Source organism: Rhinopithecus bieti, unplaced genomic scaffold, assembly GCF_001698545.2.
Source record: "Rhinopithecus bieti isolate Rb0 unplaced genomic scaffold, ASM169854v2 scaffold_1853, whole genome shotgun sequence".
NCBI lineage: Eukaryota > Metazoa > Chordata > Mammalia > Primates > Cercopithecidae > Rhinopithecus > Rhinopithecus bieti.
The window spans coordinates 1,362,284-1,385,901 of record NW_016804151.1 but is presented as its reverse complement, the minus strand read 5'-3'; the positions used below and the strand labels follow the sequence as shown (position 1 = coordinate 1,385,901).

Here is a 23,618-nt window from a genome sequence, read left to right as displayed (position 1 = left end):
GGTGTTTTCACAGAGTCTGAAGTACAATTACGAAGACAGACAATAAACCAATAAATAATAAACCAACAAATGTAACAGAGAGTAGAATATCACTCAAATTACCAACATAGAAAATCCTGTTTTCTGCCAAATCTGTGCCTAATGTTCTCTGACTGGTACGAAAACTTTCAATACTGTGCTTTAGTTTTCTTTTGTTTTCAGGGGCAGTGTTGTTTTGCTCTTTGGGAGGTCTTCTTATTTGTTAAGCAGTTGTATACAATATCTTCATTAAAGACCTCTTCCTAGACCACAACCACCACGCCATCTCTTATAATTCAATAGAATTCAAGCTGAAATTTGGATGTTTACCACTCTCAGATGTGATATTTGTATTCTCGTTTCCTCCTTTTTAACTTCAGTTTTATTTTGGATTCAGGGGGTAAATGTGCAGGTTTGTTACATGAGTATATTATGTGATGCTGAGGTTTGGGGTACAAATGATCCTGTCACCCAGGTAATGAGCATAGTGCCCAACAGGTAATTTTTCAGTCCCCGTCCCCTCTTTCCCTCCCCTCTCCAGTAGTCCCCAGTGTCTATTGTTCTCTTCTCTATATCCATGTGTACTCAGTGTTTAGCTCCCACTTATAAGTGGGAACATGTGATATTTGGATTTCTATTTCTGCGTTAATTTGATTAGGATAAGAGCCTCCATCTGCATCCTTGTTGCTGCAAAGGACATGATGCCGCTCTTTTTCTATGGCTGCATATTATTCCATGGCATATATGGATAAAGAAAATGTGGTATGCCATTTATGGGCACCTAGGTTGATTCCGTATCTTCTTTCTATTTGTGAATAGTGCTGCAATGAACATATGAAAGCACGTGTCTTATATTCTATAAATGATATTATGCATTTTAGGCTTTTTATACCTCTATAATTCATCATAATTACAACCCTCTCAGCACTTCACATGAATTGGAAATGTAAAATTTTTAATAGCTTTCATAAGACTTGGCTTCTATCATTGATTTCAGTAATTTTGTCACATTTGAAGAAAATCAAAGTATAAAACTTTATGCTTTTGTTCCTGAAAAACTCTACCTCTAAATGGGCTGAAATTGATGTGGTAGCTGTATCTTTGAGTCTAGCTTCAACTGTCTTATCTATATAAAAGTGACTTTAAAAAAATCTTGTTTGGCAGACCCTAGTCAAAAAAGTTTCTGTTTGACAATCCATGAGTCAAGTTATTGGGCCACATGGAAAGGAAAGAATTATGATTTTAAGGTTGGAAAATTAGAAAAGTTTCTCTTGATAAAGACTCAGATTTTAACTGTTCCTTAATGAGTCTATTTTTGTATCTTGTTCTCATGCTCAAATACAGAAATATTTTACTTTTTTATGTTTTAGTGGAATTCCAATTTTGAAATAGGCTTTTAGAGGAAGCACATAAAAGTTACCCAAATTTATAAAAATTAGTTTTCTTTATTTAATGAAAGACATATGTTTCCAAAAAAGTGTGGGTAAAGGCAATTCTTTGTAACATGCACAGTCCTTGACCTTGTGGCCAAGTATGAAAATCTGTTTGGTTATTGTCATACTTCCTAAGTCAAACTTTTCATATGAAGCAGTCACTACTGAAACGTGATGGAAAGTGTGGACTGCACATAGCCAGAGTCTGCAGACTGAACAGATTCCAATTCTTCATCCAATCCTAAGTGAATTGAGATCCGTTAATGAAGGACACAGGTCCAAATCTTCATAGGCTGTTTGGGGATAGGAGTATCTTGTATACTTATTTTAAGTAAGATCAGGGTTTATCAACTTTGACACTATTGACACATTTGATGGGATAATTCTTTGTTGTAGAGGATGTCCTGTGCATCAAAGGATGTTGAGCGTCACCTCTGGCTTCAACCCACTAAATGCCAGTTCTAACTCCCCAGTCTGACAATCAAAAATGTCTTCAGATATTACCAGAAGTTCCCTGTAGAGAAAAGTCACCCCTGGTTGAGAATCACTGGTCTATGTGGAAATAATATATAGACAGTCTCCAATTTATGATGCCTCCACTTAAAATTTTTTGACTTTAAGATGGTGTAAAAGTGATATCCATTCAGTACACTCTCCTACTTACAATGGGTTTGTTGGGAAGTAACTGCATCATAAGTCAAGGTGCATCTATATATCTTTTCAGTTTCTTACCTGAGAGGTTAATTGCAGTGATAGAAATATTTCAAAAAGCTGATCCTTTCTTAACGCTCTATTTTGCTCTTTGATCTTTAGTTAAAAATTTTATTTTGACCTAATCCCTGGAAGTGTCACCAATTCTCTTTAAAGTCCTTGTGATACAAAATGAGAAAATTTATGATACTAATGGCTAATTACTTGAGAAAAGAAAATTAAAATGTCTCAATCAGAACTTTTCTTCAATTCATAGTCAATAATATTTTATGTTGAAGAATGTGTGTTGTCATTATGCAAAGTTGGTCTTTAATATCCTTTCGTTTCACAGTTAGATATCCCTAAATAATATTAGCCTATTCTAATTTAGGGATAACTCAGTTAGTTGGGATGCAACTGAATGTATTTTCTAAACCCTTATTTAAATACTATTTTTTTTTACAACTTTGTTTACCAGATTCTGCAAATTCCAATAATTAAAAAAAACCTTTTTTACCTTTGAATTAAGATAATATGCATCACGTTGAGGCATGACAAACAAAATGAAAATGCTTTAGAAAAAACTATAGTTTTAAGTTAAAATGTGCTAGTTCTTTGCTTATAGTTTCCTTAAAAAAATAGGGTCCTACATAAGTGACTTATTTTTGGTTTTGTTCTGGGATATTTGTCTGCCTGCTCCATCTATTCAGATTGCTTAATTTTAATATGCAGGTGTATGGCTTCTATGCAATTATAATCATTACTAACTGGGTCTAGGCATATGCTCACCTGGTCTTCTAGCTTCCTACAAGTGCCTCATACTCACTTGTTCAATCTACTTAAATGTTGCTGCTCCCCCTCCACCTTCTCCCACACACTTTTAGTATAACAATTTTTTCTTAACTTATTAGATTTCCAATTAATAATACATGGATGCAGTAACAAATAAATTAACAAATGAGTGTCTAAAAAATTCACAATAATCCCATTTCTTCAAACCCATTTTTATGCCTGTTTATATGCTCACATAAATACAGAAACACTTGTACACATATACATATACATACACAAACATACACACACACCCCTGTTTGTTTTCAGCCTGTTTTGCTGGTTTCTCGTCTTCTAATATATTTTTAAGGGATAGATATTTTGTCCTCAGCTCTCTGTTTTCAGTTTCTGGACTTTCTTCCTACGTGCCAAGATTTTAAATACCTAACAACTTCTAAATCTCTGTCTGCAAACACCTTCCTTGAACTCTAGATTTACATATGTAACTGCCTAGAAGATGTCGCCATTTGGATAGTGAGATAGTCATCCAAATATCTGGATCTCCTTCAAGGCACTTAGTAGGATTGTAATTCCTGTCCATTTGAATTTAGGTGTAGCCATGTGGCTTGCCTTAGACAATGAAAGGAGTATGGAAATAACATGTTACTTTCAGTTTGAAGCATTAACAGCCAGTGTGTGATTCTCTACTCATTCATTTTGTCTGCCGTAGTGATAGGCAATAATCCTACTGGCCTGGGTCCTGTAGTGAGAATAACAAAGAGAAAAGTCCCAGCTGGCTGGGCACAGTGGCTCACGCCTGTAATCCTAGCACTTTGGGAGGCCAAGGTGGGCGATTGCCTGAGCTCAGGAGTTCAAGACTAGCCTGGACAACACAGTGAAATCCCATCTGTATTAAAATACAAAACATTAGCTGTGTGTGGCAGCATGCGTCTGTAGTCCCAGCTAATCAGGATGCGAGGCAGGAGAATTGCTTTACCTCGGAAGGCAGAGGTTACAGTGAGCTGAACTCACACTACTGTACTCCAGCCTCAGTGACAGAGTGAGACTCCGTCTCCAGAAAAAAGTGAAAAAGAAGAGCCCCAGCCAACTTGATGATGAATGTTTAGATGAATATGCAGCTTGAGCAAGAAATAAATCTTGTAGTTTGAGGCTACTGAGATTTGAGGAGTTGTTTGTTACAGCATTATAGCTTACTCTATCCTGACTAGAAACTCATGTGTACTAGGCATCCCAAACTTTAGCATTGTTAAAACTAAATGTTCCATTCCACTTTCTCCTTTCCTTACGTTACTAAATGGCACTAACACATACCCCTTGTCTAAGACCCAATAATCTTTTTTTTCTTTTGCCCTTTCTCTCATTTTTTCATATCAAATCCATCAGTAATTCAAAAGATTGGCTCTACAAAATATATACTGAATTCAACTGCTTCTCACTATTTCCACTGCTGTGGCCCTAACCCAAGCCATCATCATCTCTCTCCTGAACTGACACAGCAGCCTTCTGACTTGCCATCTAAACACCACTTCCCCGTTTTTTCTTTCCTTATTAATTTGTAAGAACCCATTAAACTTTGACAATAATAAAACAGTAACTTTTTTTCTGTTATATGTATTCAAAATGTTTTCTTTAATTTTAATTTGTTTCTAAACCCTGTTTATTCTTTAGAGTCAGATTAAGTCACTGGCTTTTACTACTATCAGCCTTAGTCTCTTTGTGCTTAAATACACTACATAGGAATCAGACACTTTATACCCCTAAGCCTTTCTGCTCTTGTTTCACTGGAGGTGTCTGGTGGCGTGCCTAGCAAACGTATACTAAGTGCTGCTCATGGGTGAAACCAAAAGAAACTGTTTTTCCTAAAGGGAGCATTTCTTAGTGGGACTCTAACTCTGATCTTGGTATTTCAATTGTCATCCTGCTTTTCAACATTAAGAGTATACATTTAATTATATAAATAAATGGGTTCAAGGCAAATGAATTGACTTTTAAATTTAAATTTTACATAATTATTCTGCTAGCCTAATATTATATGTTATCTTTAAACCTCAATGAGATTTTTAAAACAGCAGAAAAATCAAGAGCCAGAAATTAGGTCATGAAATGGCTCACTGATAATCTTAAGACAGTATGCAGTATTTGTACATTACACACAACACAGTCATAGTAGGCAACAGTGCTGACAGGTAGGAAACTGGAAATTAAGGAAGAACGATTGGTCCAGGAAGATGGGGAGGTTTCATCTCATGGAATTTGAGCATTTGAAAGAAAGACACGATTGAAAGCAATAGGTAATGAATGAGGGAATGTGAGCATTTGGAGACTCCTAACATGGTCCTTCAACAATATGCAATTCAGTGAGGAAAAAACATATTTGCACAGGGAGAGTAAAGGGAAAAGAGGTAACAAAATCTGTATAATCACAATAAAAATAATCATAATAAACCTGATTACATAATTATGTCAAGCTTGTAGAGTCTCAGATGCTTAGTTTCCACTTTAAAGTTAATTTCCACATGTATCTTTGACATTCATATAAAAGTTAATCTATCTTCTTTTAAAGTTTAATCTATTTCTTTTATGGTACATATTTCTCCTCCTAGATACTCTGTTTTCACCATTTTATACTTTTCTTTCTGTCTCAGCATCTTCCATTTAAGTATCTTCCTCTTTTCATATTTTGTGTATTTCAAAACTTTTTTTTGAAAGTTATACAAAAGATGGTTATCACATAAAAATTAGAAAACAATACAGGATCACAAATTAAAATGGCCTGTGCTGTTAAAATTTTGGCGTAAATTCTGCACCAGAATTTCTTTATTTTTAAAATTTCAACTTTTATTTTAGATACATGGGGTATATGTGCAGGTTTGTTACATGGATGTTTTGTACCCTGGTAGTGAGCGTAGTACACAACAGGTAGTTTTCTATGTGCAAACTATATGTATATATCTCATCCGATGTAAAATTTTTTAAGTAAAATGGAATTATGCTACCTATGGCATGCACAATATTTCGTTAATTTATTATGAAAATTTCTCTCTCTCTCTATATATATATCTTTATGTTTTAAAGATAAAATGATTTGCTTCATAGCATTTTGTTGAATTAATATACCATATACTATTCAACCAATTTTCTATGATGGATATTAATGCTGTTTTAAAACATTGGTAATTAAGAACAATGTTTCAAAATCATCTTTGAACAAATTTCTTGGAACAATTATGGAATCATTTGATAAAAATAAACTTTTAAGAGTGGAATTGTTGAGCCATAAGGTTTGAACCTAACCAAGGCATTTAATGCAGATTCTCAAGCTGGCCTCCAGGGAGGCTACACACAGAGTCGGCAACAAGTGTAGTACACAAGGAGGACTGCCTCCTCATTACCACCTACCACACGACCTTCTTTCTCATATCTCCTTATCTGGAAGCCCAATCATGATGTTTGGCTGGCTGTTTTAATTTACACTTCTTGGTTCCTGGTGAAATTGAACCTTTTTGTCCTATATTAATTAGTGCTTTTGCAGGGGCTGGGAGGGCTTCTAAATGAATGCTCTATTGATTTGGCCCCCTTCCTTTTTTCCTAGTAGGTAGTGTTCTTTGCTTTGTTTTGCTTTTTTGTTTTAGCTTTTTAAATAAATGAATAGGAATAATTCTACTCTGAGAATATTCAATCCTTTGTTATATATGCTTCAAGTATTTTACTAGTTTGTCCTTTGCCTTTTAACTCTACTGTCTCATACAAAAGCTTTAAATTTGTATGTAGTTTAAGCTTTCTTATTTTCTTTTGCTATTTTTTAATTCATTAATTTTACTTAATGAATTTCTTTCTTTCATCAGGCTGCAGTTGCTCTCTTTCCAATCTTCTAATTTTATTGACTTCCATTAAACAAATAATTCATTTTCAAATTCATTTTTCTCTTTGTATAGTATTGGTTGTATCCTGTATAGTGTTTTCGCTATTATTATATTCCAAATAGTCTGTAAGTTAAATAGTAATTTCCATTGGATCTATTTTAGAATGTATTTTTTCACTTGTAAATAGATAGGTTTTTACATTTAAAATTTTCTATACAGCTCTAGTTTTCTGTATTTTACCAGACATTCAATATTTATATATCCTTTAAATATGCACGTATATATCTTTTGAATCTAACTTATTTCTTATACCATTCATATCCTTTTTTATCTTGGTTTTTGCTCAGTTGATCTGCCAAAGATAGATAGAAGGCTTTTAAACCCTCCCTACTGTAATGATTCTGAGTCACTTTACCATACACTACCATCACCACATTAACATTAAAACAAAACACAAATTCTTACTTTTAATACAAATACTCTGTAAGGGTTTAAATTTCAAAACAATGCTTATCACAAGGTAATGTTTAAAATCAGCCAGGCACGATGAGTCACACCTGTAATCCCAGCACTTTGGGAGGCCAAGGCAGGAGGATTGCTTGAGCCCAAGACCAGCCTGGGCAACATAGTGAGACCCTGTCTCTATAAATAAATAAATAAATAAATAAATAAATAAATAAATAAATACATAAATAAATGCAACTTCATGATAACATGTTTTCTTTTTGTTTAACTTTTATTTTAGGCTCGGGGGTAGATATGCAGGTTTGTTATACAGGTTAATTGCATGTCACAGGGTTTGGTGTGCAGATTATTTCATCACCCAGGTAATAACCATAGTACCTGATAGGAAATTTTTTGATCTTCTCCCTCCTCTCACACTCCACTCTCAAGTAGGCCCTGGTGTCTGTTGCTCCCTTCTTTGTGTCCATGTGATCTTAATGTTCAGCTCCCACTTACAAGTGAGAACATATTGTATTTTGTATTTGGTTTTCTGTTCCTGCATTAATTCACTTAGAATAATGGCCTCCAGCTCCATCCATATTGCTGTGAAGGATGTGATCTCATTCTTTTTTGTGGCTGCATACTATTCCATGGTGCATATGTGCCACATTTTCTTTATCCAGATATCATGCTTTCAAAACAGGTATGAATGACTTCTGTTTTGGAGCAGTGTTAAACCAGTTCCATTAAAAATATCATGAAGCATGCAGAAAGGAGATGTCTACAATACCGGGGTGTGTACACTACAATATGTGAGAGCAAATATGTCGAAATAGCTATGAAGTCCTAAATATTATTTCCTATTAACTAGAGAGACATCACTTCATTTTCAACCCAACAGAGAAAATAAAAATATATAAACAAGCCCTAATGACCCTATCACCTACTATAAGCTTTCTAAGTAGCAGCAGATCAATTCTTGCTTCTCTACAGAGTCTATTTAGCATGATCAATAAATCTGGGAACATAATATAGATTCCAATTTGCTTCTAGAAGTTTTCTACCCTCAATTAAACTGCCCCTTCTCCCAACAGGTTACTATTAAAGTGAGGAGATTCAAAAATAAGGCTTTAACAATGCTCTTTTAAGGTTGATTTGCCAAAAACAGAAGCAAAGGTTTATTGATGATGCAATGATTGAGAGACAATGATTTTTTTTTATATTCACATGGAACTAAAATAACACTTTGAGGCTAGGGAATTTTCATCCTTTCTTTTAACTCTAATGATGTCCTTATTGGTTATGCATAAATTTAGTCAACCAGGTGGCGGGGGTGGGGGTGTTCCTTAGACCCCAGGGCATGTATTGGCTAAACTTTTCTAAGAAAATCAGGGAAAGCACAAACATTATTGAAATAAAATAATTGAGCTGACCATACCTAAATTGCTTAGAGTGTTCTGACTTTTGGTCATGCATTTTAAATAATACAAAAAAATGTACATTGTGACACTGTATTCTCTGCTCGTTTCATTCACCATGATTATAACACACATCATCAGAAAGACATTTTCACACTGTGAGGATGAGTTTTCAGTGGCTATCTATATTCTCTCACACACGACCAAGGACAATAATTTAGGAGTTGAGGGTTTGGTGTAAAGAGGCATAACTAATTAATATGGATTTAATATCTGTGCTCTTCAATATATATATACTTTGGTACCATTTGATTTGGTAAATTTTATCTTTGCAAATGAGTGCTAGAATCCAACGGATCACCAAAATAATCACTCCCAGTGATAACCACTTTTCCTACGAATGAAGGCTGACCTTGTCCACTGGCCTTGCTGAATGTGTTAGGAAATCACTAGACAAAGTGTTTCTTAAATGTTGTAAAAACAGTTCTTCATCTGATTTTCCTTTCATTCTTCTTTTCCTAAATATCAAGGCCCTCCGATGTGTATAAAATTTTTGCTTTTAGCCTAACTAGAATTTAATTAGTAATTTTAAAATTCTGTTTTAGCATGTTTCTGTTCTATTTCTTCTTTAAAATGATCCTTCTCTCTAAGCAATACAGTCAGCCTTAAATTCTGTGGGGGAAAATATAAGAGTCCTTTAGTTTAACAATACTGAAGTTAAGTGATTATACATTTCTTTTTTAAAAGCAACAAAAGATTCATAAGGCACAAGGTTACATGTGGCTTTTCCTTGTAACCTGAAACTTTCTGAAGCATTGATTTCTGAATCTAGGATTCGTTTTAGTTTTCATTTGTGTATCTATACCAACATCATTACAAAATTTTAGAGCTTTTGTATATTTTATTCCTTACATGTTAAGATTTTTTCTACCTTTAACTTGCCCAATTTAGTATCAAAAATATTTAATTGAAACTCCAGGTATTTAATAAAAAATTAAATTAAAAGTCTATTAAATTTCTAAAATTGTCCACCAAGAGAAGCCATCACATTCAAGAAGGAAATCAAATGGCTTGTCTCTAAGACACAACATGGAGATTAATTCTTTACCTAAGCTTTCCATTCTGAAAATAACATTCTGATTTACATTTGTACTCAAGAAACAAGTTTAAAAAACAAAATAACCTCCCTTTTTCTGTATATATTTGTTCACATTCCCAGAGCTGACTCAGGGTGTCCTGGATTCTGGTCTTTCTAGTGAAGACATTGACTTGGAATCTGTGGTCCAGGGAAACCCATCTTAGGAGGAGATAGACTCTACCCTGAGCAATTTAGGAAATCACTATGCCAACAGGAAAACATTTTCAAAGGGAAAAATAAGTAATAGGCCTGGAAGGAAAATTTTTCCTGAGCAACTGTGATCTCCTCACAAAAGGAAAATTTGCTTTTCAAGGAGAAATAACAACATACATATGATTGTACAGGAAGAATGTGAACCTAGATGTTGTGTTCCATCAAGCATTCATAATGTGAATCTAAATGCACATCTATTGTAGAAGTTAGTTTTCTTGGAGTTTAGAGGATTAGCTCCCTAACTTTAAATATAGTTTAAAGATGAATGAAGCAGATCAATTTGGCTGTCATTGAGAAAACAAACAGCAGGATTGTTCCATATACCCCAGGTTATATGTATATGTGCACATGTGTGTGCACTACACTTAATGTATGTAGAAAGATGAATCTATCCTGCTCATCTAAAAAAACATTTTATTTAGAGTCTGTTTAATAGCAATAAATAATAAAATACCATGCACTAGATAAACAATTAGCCTTTGCAAGTCTAAAATGAGTCACAGTTTACAGCTGGCTCACGTATATGGCAGGCAACAATTCAGGTATGTTGCCTTGGGGACAACTCAGTACAAGCATTCCAGCATGGGAGGAAAAAGGAATCTCATATTCTCCTTTTGAAGAATCCAGATCTATACTCCGGAGACAGCACAGCTTGTATTCCAGTGTTTTCCATTTATACTGAAATTCTAAGCTACAGGAAAATAACATGCAGATGTGCTGTTTGTGATTTGAAGAGTGTGTGTGTGTGTGTGTGTGTTTGTGTGTGCCAGAGTCTATGGTCGGTATAATGATATTTAAAAAGTATAAGCATTATATTTTCCACAAACTATCACTTATTCATAACAATTAAAAGTAAGGCATGGGGCAATAAATACCAGCACCTCCAAAGTACTCACTCTTTAATTCAAAATCAAAACAGTAAGTGCTTGTATCTTTGATACCCTTCAACTAACATTAGCCCTCTAACTAGCACCCAAAGCTGTCCTCACAGCACACGCGCAAGTGTTCAGCTACAGATGGTAACTGAGGGCACCTGGAGAACCTGAAGAGCCTTCTGCATCATCCTAGGGAAACCCTTAATGAACCGTAATTTAAAATTTTTGAATTTTCTCATTGTATTTAGTGACTTGAAAATCAGTAAACTGTATTAAACTGAATATTTTATCCAGAAAAACTTAATCAAATAGGACACAACAAATGGATGGCTTCTGGTAAGAAGAAGAGGGTTTCTTTTTGTGTGTGTGTCGGGGAGGGGGGATAAATTTTACAAACATTCTTAACTCATCAGTGAATCCACTAGTGAAAGAGACAAATCCTAAATGCTTCTTGAGTGGTCTGAGAGTTAGCACCTCCCCCAAATGTCAGCAGCTGGCTCCCTGGTCTTCAACATGCACAGGCTCCCTATTAGTGCACTCACAATTAGTCCAGGGTACTTTTTAAAGTTTTGCTTTGTTTTGCTTGCAAATAAGAAATGCAGCACAGGCCGGGCGCGGTGGCTCACGCCTGTAATCCCAGCACTTTGGGAGGCCGAGGCGGGTGGATCACGAGGTCGGGAGATGAAGACTATCCTGGCAAACACGGTGAAACCTCGTCTCTACTAAAAGTACAAAAAATTATCAGGGCGTGGTGACAGGCGCCTTTAGTCCCAGCTACTCGGGAGGCTGAGGCAGGAGAATGGCGTGAACCCGGGAGGTGGAGCTTGCAGTGAGCCAAGATTGTGCCACTGCACTCCAGCCTGGGTGACAGAGCGAGACTCTGTCTCAAAAAAAAAAGAAGAAGAAGAAAAAGAAATGCAGAAAAAGAAATTTCAGACAGAGACTTGGTGCAATACAAATGACCAGGATTAGACATACGCACTATTCAATAATTGAAATATATTTTATGGTATAAGAACTAAAATATTGTTTTATATTTTTTCCAAATGTCTTTTCAAAGAGTGGTAGTTATAAATATCAGCCATTACTTTGTGGAAGAAATCTTTAATCAATTTCAAAAGTCACCTGCTGTTTTTAAAATTCACACTATAAGTCGGCTGAGTTCACCTCTTTGCTCCTTCACAAATGCCTGTCTTGTGCTTTTCTGGTAATACTTTAACTTTATTAAATGTTATTACTTGGGTTATAAGCAGTTATATCAAGATATAAATTTATAAAGCAACACATTTTCAATACCAACCATCTATGTCAACTTATCCCATAATAGCACATTCTATCAAATTAAACTGCAAAAGATTTCCCACATTTGTTTTACATTCTATATGTATGGCTTATGAACAGAAATTTTAATGAATTCCAGCTGGTTTGAATATGCCGGCCAACTCTTATATAACAGATTCTTTTCAATTCTTATTGTATTCAATGAGGCCCATTTTAAGTGGGCCACCTGGTAGGATGAAGCACTAATGTATCTCCATAGAAAAAATGAGAAAACAAATCACCCAGCTAAATGTGAGACCATCTTCTCAAACTACATTACTATTATATTTCTAATATAAGTGAGAAATAGTTCTAATCTTTTGGAAAAGTTGAATTAAAATTTAAACAAACTAGCAACTCTATAAACTATTAAATTGCTCATCGATCTATATGACAATATTAGAATAATTTCCACCATTCCTGTATGTCGCCTGGTTTCACAAAGCTATCATACACATTTCGGCCACCCCCTGCATTCCCCACACCCGCCTGCTTCCATCCAGCTGGAAGACATCAAGGGCACAGAAGCCAAGTGAAATGTTGACCCCACCCTCCTCCATCCATTTTAAGGCACCTTCAAAGCCAGAACACTGATCTAGTTCAGTTTCGTCAACAAAGCCAGCCATACTGCTATTTAAGACTCCAGTTTGGGGTTTTTGTAACTGCACATTAACATAAGAGCTTTGAGTTTTAGTCAAAAACTTCAGCTGCACTGAATTTCATCAGATTGCTCTACCCTTTCTGCAGAAGAGTCCTCATTATTAAATCTTCAAAATCCTTGCTCTCAGTGTGGGAGCTCTTTCCTTATAATGTCAACCTCTCTGAACTGGCCAATAACCAACCCTGAAGGGATAGAATGCTTCCCTTCCCAAAAGTCAAAACAGAACAGCCATTATGGTAGTGCAAATGCACATTTTCCCCTAAATTTGCACACCCCATATAATTCATGCACTGTAACAGATGACAGTCATTCCAGCATGCACAGCAACACTATTGTCAAGACATGCAGGAGCGGAGCAGGGGCTGGGGGCACAGAAGAGCTGCAAGAGGACAAATAACTTACTTTGTTGTTCCCCTGTGTGTGTAGCCGCAAGGAAAAGAAAGAGAAATATGTTAAACAGAAATTTATTTTAAATTTATGAGGGTTTTTTCTTCTTTCTCTGGATATTAAAAACATAAAATGATGAGGTTTTTCTTGCTAGAGTGAAATCAAAGCAAATGATTTCACTATTCACTGACATCTCATACATACACATACAGCATCCGGAGCTCATGGACAAGTCAGAGAATCCACATAGGTTACATGAAATCATATGTTTATAACAGCAGAAAATTATGACAGTTCCCCCTTTCTTTCTATTTGGAATACTTGGGGTATGGGAACGTGGCCAGAAAGAATTGGTTAGAATCAGTAATAAGTGAACTGTTAGCATGAAAGGCAGAGCATTTTGTGTGCCGGCTTGCCCTTTCCTGACAGCTCCTCCTCCAACATGCCAAGCAGTGGAAAATTTCATCAGCCAGTGCATTTTTAAACAAACACTGCATCCTTGGTTTCAAAGAAGGTGGAAAAAAGAAAAAAAAAAAAAAGGAAAAGAGAGCAGAGGAAAGGAGTGGGTGGTTCTGGGGAGACAGGGTAAGCAGACCAAGTTACGACCTCCATCTGGACCATTCCTTTATTTTGTAAATTATGAGTTTTGCCTTAGGTTGGCATGGGAAGCAAGGACTGTATAGTGGGGATGCTGCCAAAACAAACATGAGTCCACACTCAAGAAATGGGTCTGGAAAGGTTAGTCACAAAAATGTAGTCATTTCTAAAAGCGACTCTCTGGGTAAAGACACAGAACCGCGAGCAGCAGGCGGCAGGGCAAATGGCTCTCCTGTTTCAACCCTGAGCTGCAAGAGTATGATTTATATCAAACAATTTAACTCACATATGGCCTAAAAAAATAAGACGGTGATTCATTACTCCCGGGGCAGCCCGAGTCCTCACAAGGTCAGATCCTGTGGGGGAGACGTGATGGGATATGGGCCGGGAACAGATCTGAACTCTTCTCACAAGGGGCCCAGAAGGAATTTCTCGCTGAGACACAGGGTGGAAGAGAGCTGTGAGTAAAGTGTGTGCATCTGCGGAGATCTAGAACCGGGTGGAGTCACAGGTCTGGCTGCAGATCTGGCATTTAGTTTTAAGTTGAGGATGCAGAGGGGGAAATAATATATACAGATATTTTCTGGAGAGCAATAAGGTAATGATCCCAGGAGAGTATGTTTTCTGGAGAACAATGCCAATTCATGATCTAGGGAAATGCCCAGTCCAGGGACCATCATATTTAATAAAGAAAACATAAATTTAAAGACACTGATAAAACAGTGAAGAGAAGTTTCTTGGCATTGTGAGTTGCCATGATATAACCGTTAACACACTGGCTTATCTGAGACATAAATAATGGCATAAGAATGAATGAAGGGAAAAAAAGAGTCCTTTTTAAAAATGATGTCAACTGTTCAATAAGGCAATAAAGATCCCCACCAGGAATTTTACCAGGAATAAAAGTCTATTTTAGAGAATAATGGGACCCTGGTTCTCCAAAGAAGTGCAATATTGCTGAAAATACCTCAAACAGATGGAGTTTATTGCATTCCACAGCAGTGCAGCTTTTGATCTACCAAATAAGTTTCAGGAGTTCAACCAAGTATTTTTGCACATTAGGGAATGACTGGCTTCCCCACTCGATGGCAGATGGTTCTGTTTGTAGTGGCAACAATGATGTCACAGAGTAGGAGGCCTTAATCCTTAAATACAAGAAACACACAAGCGGAGGACGTGGTGTGGCTTGGCCATTTCTTGTTTCATTCAATCATTTCCCAACTGTCTATTCTGAGAGAGGCGTAACAGTCATGAATGGTGAAATGTAAATGCTTTATAATTCCCTTCAGTACTCTGTGTGGCAGCAATTTATGTTTAGATCCCTGAAAGCACTTCATTGAAGAAAAACTAAGACTTCAGAATTGGTCATGCAGCTCTTCTAAGTTCTGCTAAAAATGCTAAGAACAAAGTTATGTGTTGGGTGCTAAGTACCGGGCATTTTAAGTCTTGTATTATTAGACTGCTGAAAAAATGCAAATGAGGGGTCATCAACACTTTAATAAATATGTATGCAGGTCTGTGGCCATTCCTCTTCTTCTCCTACAATAACGTCGAGACTTTTTCTCCTGTTATTTGACACAGAGAAAAATTCACTTTCAGAGTTTGTCCAAGAGGAATTTCTGAAGTTTCAAAAGGACTGCATTGTAAAGTGGTTTCAATCTGCAAAGCAGACCTAAGAGCATGAGTTATGGCTGGGAGAGTCCTGAGTTCAGAAGGAATAGTGAAGTTCCAGGGTGATTCACTTCCTGCCATCATTTTTAATCTCTTAAGAAAAATACACGATAGGGGAAGACCACTTATATATACAGCTAATAAACCCTCTTTAAAAGCTCTGAGGTGTCAGACTTAGTAAATACGCAAAACTGGATTTGCACCAAATTTGTTTCCGGGACATTGTTTCAGATTTCCTACCAGTAGGCGGGCATCTGAGAGCAGGCTTGTGAATTCTCAGCTCCCGACAGCCTCTCTGCTCACTCCTGACTGACTGATGGAGGCTGGCCTGTCCCCACAGAGTGCATGAGATCTCCCTTTAAACAACTCAGCTTGCTTAGCCAATAGATGGGAAATTCTCCTTCACACACCCAAATCCCATTGATAGTTTCGTAAGAGAAGGGAAGTAATACTTAATTGGGAATTACAGCTTCATGGACACAATGATTTTAAATAATAAAAATATCATTGTTCCACTCCCACTTATGAGTAAGAACATGCAGTGTTTGGTTTTCTGTTGCTGTGTTAGTTTGCTGAGAATGAAGGTTTCCAGCTTCATCCATGTCCCTGCAAACAACACAAACTCATCCTTTTTTATGGCTGCATAGTATTCCATGGTGTTTATGTGCCACATTTTCTTTATCCAGTCTATCATTGATGGGCATTTGGGTTGGTCCCAAGTCTTTGCTCTTGTGAACAATGTTGCAATAAACATACATGTACATGTGTCTTTACAGTAGAATTATTTATAATCCTTTGGGTATATGTCCAGTAATGGGATTGCTGGGTCAAATAGTATTTCTGGTTCTAGATCCTTGAGGAATTACCACACTATCTTCTACAATGGTTGAACTAATTTACACTCCCATCAACAGTGTAAACAAGGAGGGGAACATCACACACTGGGGCCTATCGGGGGGGTGGAGGGCTAGGGGAGGGATAGCATTAGGAGAAATACCTAATGTAGATGACTAGTTGATGGGTACAGCAAATCACCATGGCACATATATACCTATGTAACAAACCCGCACGTTCTGCACATGTATCCCAGAACTTAAAGTGTAATAAATAAATAAATAAATAAAGGCTATGAGACATTGAACACATTCACCCAGTTGAAGGCACTGAACTAGTTGTGATGCAGAAGAACCTCCATTTAATCCTATAAAATCACTCTGAGGAAGGCATTAGGTTGAGTTTAGAGAAGAATCAACAATTGGAAGGTTAAGTAAGTTGCCTGAGCCACATGGCTAGTAAATGGCGGGCTAAGGCTTCAACTGTGAGTGGATTTGACTGGAAGTCTACCTCATTCCATGGCACACATTATGTTTCAAGGAATTTAAATTTGGGATTCTTTCATGTTTTATATAATTTAAATATTGTAAGCCAACAAAACTGTGCCAGAAAAGTCAGTTGTTTGTTATATCATGTTCTTTAGATGTTTAATCAAATTCACATTTATTTATAATCACATATGTAGGAAAAATGTATGTACATGTGTCAATAAAATAATCCTTTAAAAGTTGTCTAATCGTAGCCTCTTACTACTGATACACAAACACACACACACAATACAGATTGATTATATTTCAGCTTCATCAGTGAAAACAACTATTAATGAATTACATTAGAGACATCTTTACTTTGAAACTGGATAACGTCCTACATATTTTCTTAATGATATCAAATTTTACAATGATTGTAATTTCAATTGAGTGACCATAGAAAATAGAAATGGAAAAAATAAAATTCTGCTAAATCCAAATTCAGATTTAAATACAATTTTAAAATACTGTGGCTGCTCAGAAATATCAGGTGACTGGTAGAATGCTAAATCTGTGGCTCAGAGGAAGTTATGTGTAAATTTACAAGGCAAGTCAGTAGCTTGAATCCAGGACTCCTCATTTAGAGCCATAGATGCCACTGCTCAGACAAAAATTCTACATTTTGCTTTGGATCCAGAAAGGTGAAAGAGAGCAAAAGTAATTAGAAAATCCATATGGAAAAATAGTAGGGCTGTTGTATTTTATAGATATCCACTGTAGTTCTTATCATATTGTAGAGCATTTATTTGCATCTTTCTCTTTCACTAGGCTTAGAATTCCTATTAAGTAGGAATTTCATCTTTTTAATCTTTGAATCTGTAGAGTCCACTTTATAATAGTGATGGATGAAGGGAAAGAAAGAAGGGAGGAAAGGGGATGGAAGGGAAGGAAAGAAAGAAAATTTTGGAAAACCCCAAGATAAATAACTTAAGAGACAAAAGAAACAGGGTAGCAGAAGATTTTGATTTGAGTGACATAAAACCATTCCATTACTTGGACGTGATGAATAAAAATATATAGTGAGAATGTTATTTTTTAAAGTGTGCATATATAACCTTACTAGAAAATAAAATCTGTCTAAAACAGCATTTCATTCAAATTTGGGTTATGGCTATTTATCTAATGATGTCAAACTTACACAATTTTTAAAAATGATCTGTATAGAGATTTTTTTCCAGTCAAAATAGAGGTATCTTGTGGAGAAAGCAGAACTTTGTAAGTTTAGACTCATGTCCATGCATGACACATAAATGTTTCATTATTAGGGTAGCAACTGACTGATTTGTAGACTCAATGGTTTATTGATATGAAAGCAAAATCATACTACTTAGACATTCTAAAAATTTACATAAATGAAGGCATCTGTTATTAGGTTATTCTAAATTAGGAATAACTACCTAAAATAATTTCCTTCCCCAAATATAAGTGAGTGTTCACAAAATAGAAACTTCAGATAAGCATTCTAGTTAATTTCATCAGTTAATTGCCATTTAAATATCTGAAAGTTAAGTAATTACGTAATATGACCTGTAGGACTACATGGTGCATAAGAAATGCAAATATTGTTTATGATAAAAACTGAGAAAAGGCAACATCATTGCATACTGCTAAATTTAATTTCCTGTGTTGCCTTTGGTATGTACTAAAAGTTCCTTTGTCTTAATCTTCTAAGCAATTGTACCAAATATGTGTTTACAAACAAATAAAAATGATATAAAAGAATCAAAACAGATTATGTAATGAGATTTGCTTAAAATTCAGTATTCTAATTAAAATAGAAAATATTTCTTTGTCTTTTGATGTAGAGCTATTAATACATAAAATCCAGCCAGTTTACTGGGAGATGAATAACTTTGATTTTCTAGGACAGTTTTCCCTCATAAGAGACTCATTATAAGTTTTGTTTTGTTTTGAGGCAGGGTATCATTCTGTCACCCAGGCTGGAGTGAGGTGGCATGAACACTGTAGTCTGGACCTCCCAGGCTCAAGCAATCCTTCTGGCCTCCCTCGTAGCTGGGATCACAGGTGTGTGCCACCGTGCCTGGCTAAGCATTATTTTTGTTTAAATAGCAAACTTGTCTAGTGCATTTAAAATAGGTTTAATTTACAAAATCATGACTTAACAAAACATTTTCACAAACATTATAGTTGCATGTTAAGGCAGACACACACATGCACGTGCACACACACACACACACACACTGACAAATAACCAAGCATACAAGCATATTTGGAAGACAGAAAATAATAAAGCGTTTATAATCTCACTGGGCTATAGGATAATATTCACAGTATTTCAACCTTCCCCTAGCTGTTAAAGAAAGTTGTTTTGATGAAAATGTTCATAATAAGAATCATAATAATTATAATTATAGATGAAAATGTAGTGCTTACGTGTACCTGCCCTGTTCAATGCTTTCCCTGCATTATCTCATTTAATCCTATCAACCGCCCTGTAAAAGACTGCTGTTATCTTCATCTCAGAAACAAGAATCTTGAAATGTGAAAAGGCCAGGTAACCTGCCCAAGATCTCACAGCTTGGAAGTAAGCACCTGTAATGTAAATATAGGTGGTGTGACACAACACCTCATGCTTGAACCCACATGCTTTACTACCTCTCATCATTCCCAACCATAATGAGCTTTTAAATACATAAATCTTATGTCACTAAGTGACTTGAAACCTAGTAGTGACTTCTATCTCACTCAGAATAAAATTCAAAAGACTTGCCCCTTCCTTCAAGGCCTACATCACCTGCTCCCTGACCCCTTTCTTTGTTAACCAACTACCACCTTTGTCTTCCCTCACAGTGTTCCAGACACACTGGCCTTGGTGCTCCTCTAAGACACTGAGCTTGGTTTCGCACTGGCTATCCTCTGCCAAGAGTGCTCTTCTTCAGACTTCCAGATCCTTTACTCCCTCCCTTCTTTAAAGAGCCTGCTCAAATATCAACTCTTCGAAGAGGCCTTCCCTCATCACCTTGACTAAAACAAAGCTCACCTGCCCCTTACTCTCACTGTCTGTCCCTTTAACTTACTTAACATTTTATAGAACTTATCACTATCTTAAATAATGGTGCACAATTATCATTATTCACTCCCTTGTTTAATGTCTGCTTCAGCGTGGGCAGAACCTTACTGCTATTGTTCACCTCTGTATCACCAGTGCCAGGAATGGCAGCTGGCAAAAAGCGTATGCTCCAAAGGTTTGTGTGGAATGAATTAATAAAAAATTAGGTGCATGTACATTTTTAATATAGAACATTTGTAAAATTAAACACATTACCATCAATGGATAGGGAAGAGTAATAAGTAATAGAGTTAAAAACAAAAGTAAAAGTGGTACTGTGATGTTTAATGACTTCTCACATGTAGTATTGAGTGGTACATATCTATGCAAATATGGAACAACTCGACAACAATTATGAAAATCATATATGAATGCTTCTGTACTCCTGGCTATTGACAGGAAAGCATCTAGTTTAACTTCCATTTGAAGGGCACAAAGCATATTGTGGGAGGTTCATTGTTTTAGGTGCCAAACAGGTATAGGATGACAAGTATAGCATGGAATGGCGTAAAGAGGTCTATGTGTGAGTTAAAATAACAGCAGAGAGGATGACATTTTGGTGCAAGTCCTCAATCCCATATCCCTGAAACTCTATTAAATTTTAATATAACCCCAGAGATGTGGTCAGCCCTGAAACCCCCCTAGAAATACCTTAATTGTCCTATGTTTCACCCATATCTCAGACTTTCTCTTGAAAAGACTCTCTCCCTATTTTGAACCTAAAAAGGACCCAACTCATGCATGATCATTCCTATAAACTGATCGAGAGCCAAGTAGGCACCTCAGGAGTTAAGCTGAAGTAAATCCCCAAGGCTTAGTCTCAGTACTTTAGTTCTGGGGAGAAACCTGGACAATCTAGAGATTTAGGAGGAAGCAGCAAGTGGAGAGGTCCACTCGGTGGCAGAGTCTGTTTAATGGCGGGTGTACATATGTTGGGTGAGACTTCTGTTTAAATTTAGACTAGACTGTGTAATATTACATTTTCCAAAGAACACAAAGAAAAGGTCTGTTTATTAACTCGAATGAGAGAAGTGTCTTAAAGACACGTGAAGCATATTAATAAAGATAAGTGGAAAAAGGAATATATTTCTTTTTGTTCTTTCACACTCATGAGGACATTAAACAGAGTTTGCACACAGATATAATTATGGATACAGGGAATACAGACATAATGAAAGGTGGTAGATTTTTAGTAAAATGAGTATATTTTAAGCAAGTCAAAATGTTGCTGTTATGACTGATGATATACTGATTGTATTAATACCATGATAAGTATGAAATAGCATATAGAGAAAAACAAAATTTTAAAATAAAACAAAAAACTTTGCATTGGGCTGAGACTGCATATATTGTGTTTTATGGCTGAGTAGGACATTTTCTTTAACAAATATACTGATTAACTTCTTCAAATAGAAATCTAATAGGGAAAAAGCATTGTTAAAAAATATAAAAAGGGTAAACAAAGCATCAGTTAAAAGTGTGACAAATTAATTAAGTCAGTAAGAAAACTAGTTTCTCCAGTATATGATATGTAGGATTAATATTTTCTTAAGCATAGCTAATAATAATTTTTAAATAAGAGATATATCCAACTTACTACTGATTTATCAGGATAGACCCCAGCTCTTAGTAGAGATGCCTTCCAGCTGTCGACATCCTCCTGGGAATCACATGCCAGCTCAAGGAAGCGATAGTCTTTGTATACATTCCTGGAGTTAAAAAAAAAAAAAATCATGCTTTTAGTTTGAACCAAATTCAAAGTCATTTTATGTTGCTGTAGACGATGATGATATAAGTGACAATCCAAACGGACAGTTTCTGACAGTCACTGGAGGAAAACAAAAACAACTCTTACTTTAAAATAGTTAGTGAATTTCTACACGTATTTACAATATAATTTTTTTAAAAAATCACATTACAAAGCTCAGAGTTATCTGTACTGCTACAAAATTAAAAAGTAAATACAAATGTATTAAATATTATACACTGGGTGTGAACTGATTGGAACTTATGCTCTAGGGAAGGAATTGCTATCGCTCAGCAGCTAGATCAATTCTCTGAAGATATTTTACGAGTCTAAATGACTAAATAGCTCATAAAACTTTAAGATGCATGGCAATAATCTTATAAACCTAAAAGGCAATGCCAGATGCAAAACAGAAATGCTCATTAAATTGTGAAAAGGAAAGACTGATAACCAGTGTTTAATAGGGTGAGGTGCCAGTGAAGTGCATATTTATAACTGGGACAGTATTTTCCTTTTATATTTCTTTTCCTGATAATACATAAAATGCAATCCATGCCCATTTTTAAATATTTGGAAAGTAGAGAAAAGAATTAAAATGGTAACAATTATCCAGTTTCCATAGCCTAGAGATAGCCTTCTTTTCTTTTTTTAATTTAAGATTATTATTATTATTATTATTATTATTATTATACTCTAAGTTCTAGGGTACATGTGCACAACGTGCAGGTTTGTTACATAGGTACACATATGCCATGTTGGTTTGCTGCACCCATTAACTCGTCATTTACATTAGGTATTTCTCCTCATGCTATCCCTCCCCCAGCCCCCACCTTATGACAGGCCCTGGTGTGTGATGTTCCCCGCCCTGTGTCCAAGTATTCCATTGTTCAGTTCCCACCTATGAGTGAGAACATGCGGTGTTTGGTTTTCTGTCCTTGTGATAATTTGCTTAGATTGATGGTTTCCAGCTTCATCCATGTCCTTGCAAATGACATGAACTCATCCTTTTTTATGGCTGCATAGTATTCTATGGTGTATATGTGCCACATTTTCTTAATCCAGTCTATCACTGATGGACATTTGGGTTGGTTCCAAGTCTTTGCTATTCTGAACAGTGCTGCAATAAACATATGTGTGCATGTGTTTTTATAGTAGCATGATTTATAATCTTTTGGGTATACACCCAGTAATGGGATGGCTGGGTCAAATGGTATTTCTAGTTCTAGATCCTTGAGGAATTGCCATACTGTCTTCCACAATGGTTGAACTAGTTTACACTCCCACCAACAATGTAAAAGCATTCCTATTTCTCCACAACCTCTCCAGTATCTGTTGATTCCTGACTTTATTGATCACCATTCTAACTGGTGTGAGGTGGTATCTCATTGTGGTTTTGATTTGCATTGCCTCATGACCAGTGATGATGAGCATTTTTTTCATGTGTCTGCATAAATGTCTTCTTTTGAGAAATATCTGTTCATATGCTTTGCCCACTTTTTGATGGGGTTGTTTTTTTCTTGTAAACTTGTTTAAGTTCTTTGTAGATTCTGGATATTAGCCCTTTGCCAGATGGGTAGATTGCAAAATTTTTCTCCCATTCTGTAGGTTGGCTGTTCAGTATGATGGTAGTTTCTTTTGTAGTACAGAAGCTCTTTAGTTTAATTAGATCCCATTTGTCAATTTTGACTTTTGTGGCCATTGCTTTTGGTGTTTTAGTCATGAAGTCCTTGCCTATGCCTATGTCCTGAATGGTATTGCCTAGATTTTCTTTTAGAGTTTTTATGGTTTTAGGTCTAACATTTAAGTATTTAATCCATTTTGAATTAAGTTTTGTATAAGATATAAGGAAGGGATCCAGTTTCAGCTTTCTACATATGGCTAGCCAGTTTTCCCAACACCATTTATTAAATAGGGCAT

General features: G+C 35.9%; 1 protein-coding gene across 3 annotated transcripts in view; it reads right to left on the bottom strand.

Annotated features, from left to right (window-relative positions):
• DNM3 (dynamin 3) overlaps nucleotides 1-23,618 on the bottom strand; it is a 574,343-nt gene that overhangs the window by 78,243 nt on the left and 472,482 nt on the right. For 2 of the 3 annotated variants that reach the window (XM_017866908.1, XM_017866910.1), the window contains exon 16: nucleotides 21,552-21,663. In XM_017866908.1, the coding sequence (XP_017722397.1) occupies nucleotides 21,552-21,663 (112 nt within the window). Of the gene's footprint in view, nucleotides 1-13,267; nucleotides 13,280-21,551; nucleotides 21,664-23,618 lie in introns of all 3 variants that reach the window. The other variant, XM_017866907.1, reaches the window with a different exon arrangement.